Genomic DNA, 6,120 nt, shown 5'->3' on the forward strand with positions numbered 1-6,120 from the left:
CGCCGCGCAGCCCCCGCCCCGCCCCGCCCCGGGGAGCGGCACCCACGGCCTGAGGTGAGGGGGGTCCCCTCCCTCCCGCTACCATTTCAGTCCCAGGGGTTATTGACTTGCATTGCATGCCACTCCATTGCACTGTGATTTAATGTTGGTCCCGTTTCCTTCGGCTTTGATTTTCATTTTGATTTCATCGCATTCCCGCTCCCCAAGCGGTGACACCCGGACCTCCCAGCGCCTGGGAGCAGCTCCCTTCCCTGGGGAGCCTCCTGCACCCTGCAGCCGTACCTGTGGTTTCTCGCCCTGGAGGTCCCGCTTTGCTTTCCCCCAAATACTTCTTAAAAGGAAGTATTGGCCCTCTGCCCCCTTGCCCCTCCCCACGTCGTTGCTTTTATGTAACAAGTGTCACCCGCCCCCTTGCGCTGTGGGAGGTCAGTGCATGTTCTTGCTTGCGCTGGTGCTGTACCCAAACATTAAAAAAAAACCCAAACATGTCTTGTCATTGAAGAAGACGGGGGTTAAAATGAACGAAGACCGGAAGGGTAATGTAAGCTGGCTGCCTCGAGACACGGTGGACGCCAGCACGGCAGAGAACGTCTCAGCTGCGGCCTCCTCCCTCATTCCTGTCGTAGATCCCGAGCCCGAGCTCGTAGTAAACCCCTGGGACATTGTTTTGTGTACTTCAGGAACCCTTATTTCATGCGAAAATGCTATTGTGGTTCTTATCATTTTCCATAATCCCAGTCTCCGTGCCCCTATGTTCCTCCTGATAGGCAGCTTGGCACTTGCTGACCTCTTAGCAGGAATTGGATTGATCATCAATTTTATTTTTGCCTATCTTCTCCAGTCAGAAGCTACAAAACTGGTCACAATTGGACTGATTGTTGCCTCCTTCTCTGCCTCTGTCTGCAGCTTGCTGGCTATTACTGTTGATCGTTACCTCTCACTGTATTATGCTTTAACTTATAATTCAGAAAGGACTGTCACTTTTACCTATGTCATGCTCATTTTGCTCTGGGGAGCATCTATTTGTATTGGACTGCTGCCTGTAATGGGCTGGAACTGCCTCAAAGATGAATCCACCTGCAGTGTTATCAGACCACTCACTAAAAATAACGCAGCTATCCTTTCAGTCTCTTTCTTGCTTATGTTTGCCCTCATGCTACAGCTCTACATCCAAATCTGTAAGATCGTGATGCGCCATGCTCATCAGATTGCCTTGCAACACCATTTCCTGGCCACATCTCACTATGTGACCACCCGAAAAGGAGTGTCTACTTTGGCCATTATTTTGGGGACCTTTGCTGCTTGCTGGATGCCTTTCACTCTCTATTCTCTAATAGCAGATTACACATACCCTTCTATATATACCTATGCCACTCTCCTGCCAGCCACCTACAATTCCATCATCAATCCTGTAATATACGCTTTTAGAAACCAAGAGATACAAAAAGCGCTTTGGCTCATCTGCTGTGGCTGCATTCCTTCTAATCTGTCTCAAAGAGCAAGATCACCCAGTGATGTTTGACTAACAGCTAGGAGGACATTATTTTACATTTTATTTTTCACACATTCCTGCAACACAGTCTTTGGTTTAGATTCATTCATTCAACTACATATTGGATTCATAGTCGAGCCACAGGATGCACTGACCATTTTGTAAAAAGAAACCACATTGACCAAAATGAGTGAAGTGGTTTAAGGAAGATTTTCAAAACCAAAATAATCAGTGTTCTTGCAGGTTTCTAATGTCACTCAGGTTCTTTTGCTGTGGTACAGGTCATCTAGCCCAGTCATTCATAAACACAGTGATTTGACATTAACTTTAGTCATTAAAAAAGTAGACTGAAGAATCATTCTTTTTCAGAATTGTTTTGTGATTGGGCTCAATTGTGCTGCATGTTTGTTTTTTATTTCTGTTGTCAGATAATGTAACTTCTAGCTTTGGTAAGCTAGTAAAAAAGATAACAGCCTTGATTTTTGTTATTGTAAACCAGATTGTAAATTTAGTGGAACACATTTCAAAATAACTGCCCAATCACTGTTGTTTCACTTGGTACTTATTATAATATTTTCTGTGCAACTAGTTTTCTATAAATGAGGAGGTACCTGTATAGGTTTCTATTCTGTGTCACAGCATTAAGTAAGTGGACCGTTATTTTAAAACACTGCCTATTTTCTCCTGAGTTCTGGATAGATGCAAGAATAGAATATATTTTTTGTCTTTCCTATTGTTTTCTTTCTTTTAAAAAATCATTATTTATTTTTATTTAAATAGGAGACATCATGGCTTTTTGTGCTACTGATTTTTAGGCAAAATTCCCCATTGAAGCTGATGGGAAGTTCTGCTCCAAAAATCATTGGAACCAAATGGCCTTTAGGAATTATGCATACTGCACTTTACGTTTCTGTGATAGATTTTTTTTAGTGAAACGTGCAAGGGAGTATTTAATGAAAAAAACCTTGTTAAAATAAGTTTAGCATCTACATTAAATGGTCCCCTAAAGTTAATGGTTGATGCACAGTTGTTATTTCATGTTCTCATTGTTCTGCTGTGATTTTAAATTCTTAAGTTTTAGCATTTTTGAGAACATGCATTTGTAGTGTGTGTACCAAAAATGCATACATGAAACCGTTTCAGCAACCATAGTAATTTTATTCATGAGTTGCTCACATTATGATGCTCAGTACTATATGCATATCATTTCACCATTGAATTTTGGATTAATAGTTCTAGTCTAAACAGCAGAACTTCCTTTCTTGAATAGTTAAATTTAAGCTGCTTCCATCCTTTCACTAAAGCCACAGTAGAATGCAATAGAACAAAAATGTATTCTTATAAAAAGATTTTATCATTAGGGGGAAAAAACTAACCGGGGGAAAAAAACCCAGATCTGCATTTCTTTGTGAAAGTTGAGATGTAGTCTCATATCAGTGCATGGGAATTTACAGTACAAGTTGTACTTCCATTAGCATTAATGGGAATTACAAGCATTAGCATTAATATGAGGTTATATTCTCTTGAATGTCAAAGTAAATGTACTGTATTGTTGCTTCAGTATCTTCCATTACAGTTGAAAAAAACTCCAATGTAAAAATAGCAATATATAAAGTTGATGAAAAAATATACCTGTATAGTATAGATAGTAGAGACTACCGTCTTGCTGACACTGGAGCTTTTCAGATGGAATCTGTGTCTTTTCCTGTGAACATTTGGGTACTTTAGCTTTTGTAGCAAGTTTCTGTGGCATTAAGAATCGTATGTGATACACACAGCTAAATTTCAAATGTGAACCAGTCTTATGTTATCAGAGATCTGTACAGATTTTAGCAGCAATAATTGATTTTTGTTCTAATGCTAGATTCATATTCCATTATTTACCTTGTTCAACCTTAACGGTATTTGGCTATTAATTTGGGATCTAATCAATTTTAAAATTGCATGTCATTACTCTGACTGAATGGTGCTCCTACAATTCTCATTGGCTTCACCAGGACTTTCAGATATACTGAGGGCTAGATTCCAAATGGTGCATACTATTTGGAATATTGGCATTCTTTATCTACATCAGAATATTAATGAAGTTATAGTCATGATGAGTTTCCTGTTGTTTATAGGAAAGTCACTTTTTAAAATAACTATGCTCCATATACATCTGATTTTATAAGTACACAAAGTATCAAATATTGGAAGCTCTTGCTAAGGTTACTTGTGAAAATTCTTAAATGAATGGTGCGTAAAGGCCTTGCCATAAGCTTTGCCTCTTGTATACAAAAGTGCCAAAAAACCGTGATCACAACCATTTATGGTTGCGACCAAAATTCTGTCCCAAAAAGAAATGAGTTTTGCGGCACTTCTCTCTAGGTGCATACAACCGTAACATCTGGTCACCTCCCAATCCTCAACCTATGTAAACTATCCCTCACAGTACCCATCTGTGGTAAAAATGCATTAAAAGAAAGGAGCCTGAGGACAACAATGTTTGCTTTCCTGCAACAACTGACATTGTGACTTGACCAGTGTCTGTCTCACTCAGTGTGGAACCTAGAGCTGTAGACAACTTTTCAGAGAAAGAAATAAGACCCTTCTCTTCTGAGCATGATTTGGGAGATCTATATGCAGTAGGCTTTTTCCAAACACAAAATTGAGGATACCATCTAGGTTAAAATTTAGGCTACAGAAGCATTGAAACTACAGAGTGATATTCATCCCTAGATAAGGGGCAGTTTCTTGTTTCTAGACTCTAGCACTACAGCCTTGCCCAGATGTGTTGGCATTCGATTGATTGATTGATTTGGATTATCAAAATAAAGATATCCTTAAATTCAGAAGACTAATATAAGTCCTGATGCAGGCCAAAAGTTTCATTGAAGTCAATGAGCGTGGCCTGTGTAAGACTGTAGCCCAGAATGCTTTACAGCATTACTGTAATTATAAAACTTGCAGTATTGTGCATATGATGCATGGTATGCATATAAATAAACACGTGTCCTCACGGCGGGGTTGGGGGGAGGGAGGGGGAGGTCAGTTGAACTATTGAGGCAAGTGTTTAGATATGAACAACAGCTATAAATTTTTTTAAAGGCAACTATTTTTCAGACCCTGCAGTTCTGGCCATGTTTCTAGTCAAGTTTCTAGATATAAAAACAGTTTATCTTGGGTCCCAATTCTGGAAGTTGTTCCTTATAGGCAAATCCCACAATGCAAGTGGTGCCCCTCCTGGAATAGAAGGGGCACCACTGGTGAGGCACAGAGATCTGCCCCAGGGTGTATGTTTTTATGCTGCAATGAACAGTATTGATGCCTAATGCTACATGATGTGGTAAATTGACAATTCTAAGCAATACTGGGTTTTTCACACCATCTGAAAAACTACCTTCAGCTGATGCTCCACCTTCAGATTATATGTTTGATGGCAAAATCTACTACAGCCATTGTTTCCTGTCAAAGTCAAGTGGCTGAGAGTAAATGTAGTTAAAGCACACTAATTTTGGTAGCCAACAACAGACTCAGGAGTGATACAGCTAAGAATCACATCCAGATTCATTTGGCTCCCCAGTTCAAAGGTCCAGGTACCCATTTACAGCTGGGTCAATTTGGTGCAGCTGCTGGCACAAGTCTAGGGCAAGGCTCAAACTCAAAATTATAGAGATGCTTTAACTGGCCTGCTCCTGCATCTTGCAGAGCTCCATGTTCCCAACCTATCCATTTCTATTAGATTCTTGATTTTTTTTTTAACATTTAAAATATTAGCAATAATGAAAACAATGTTTTTATCATAAGAGCAATAAAATCCCATTAACTTACTGTTTGTATAAAGCTGTAGAGTAGATTCATGGCAATAGCAAGGAAGCAATAAATTCATTAGGCAAAAATTAATTTCAAGTACTAAATTAAACCCATAGAATGAACATGTATAGATAGAAGTCTTCCTTTGGTTGGCATTAATTAAAGGACCAGTATAAGACAGTGTTTCACCTGGGTTTGTATTATGATTATTTAAGTTATTGCATGGAATTATTTACTGATAAGTTTTATCTCAGTTTTTATATCTTTAATTCATTAGAACTCCCAGAAAGCATTATAGTATAGCACAAGAAATTTCTATTAAATGTATTACTTCATGTGGTTTAAGATTTAGGTTTAGTTGCAGCATTAATTAAATGCAGGATTTCTGGTTTTAGACTAACACTGATACACTTCCTTTAACAGAAGAGGCTTTCATAAAACCTGTGTTGAAGACATCCATATTTACAAGGGTTGCCATGTTGAAAACCATGAAGTTGCTCTGTGCTCCTTGGCAGCTGATTGCTGATATTTGGCTTTGGAAAGAAGTTTTTGGCATAAATGGAGAAAAATTCCCTATGATGTATGGATGTATTTGAAGCAAGCTGACGGGTCTCCTTTGCAGTTATGCTGGGGATGCTGTAGAGGTGCACCGATGCGTCAGTCTGATATCGAATCGGCACCAACATAAAGAAAATTGACTGTACTGGAAATCAGCCTGATGTGGCCAATAATTTGGCTGATAAATGCTCATGCATGCGTGTAGCTGCAGCGCAGCATGTAGGCAGCGAGGAGCGCAGCCCAACAGCATGAAGAGCTGCGTGCAGCTGGTAAGTCTG

The 6,120-nt window shown here is 39.5% G+C and overlaps 1 protein-coding gene and 1 long non-coding RNA gene across 2 annotated transcripts in view; both read left to right on the top strand.

Annotated features, from left to right (window-relative positions):
• The first annotated feature begins 17 nt into the window (after positions 1-17).
• The window catches only part of LOC109306642, a 13,643-nt gene continuing 7,540 nt past the window's right edge, over positions 18-6,120 (top strand). The window contains exon 1 of the long non-coding RNA XR_002100065.1: positions 18-54. This is a non-coding gene — a long non-coding RNA (uncharacterized LOC109306642). The remainder of the gene's footprint in view (positions 55-6,120) is intronic.
• Positions 68-4,553, top strand: GPR12 (G protein-coupled receptor 12). Its single transcript, XM_019530148.1, has one exon. The coding sequence runs from the start codon at positions 143-145 to the stop codon at positions 1,520-1,522; it is 1,380 nt and encodes a 459-aa protein (XP_019385693.1). The 5' UTR covers positions 68-142; the 3' UTR covers positions 1,523-4,553.

Source organism: Crocodylus porosus, unplaced genomic scaffold (genome assembly GCF_001723895.1).
Source record: "Crocodylus porosus isolate Cpor-Errol unplaced genomic scaffold, CroPor_comp1, whole genome shotgun sequence".
Taxonomy (NCBI): domain Eukaryota; kingdom Metazoa; phylum Chordata; order Crocodylia; family Crocodylidae; genus Crocodylus; species Crocodylus porosus.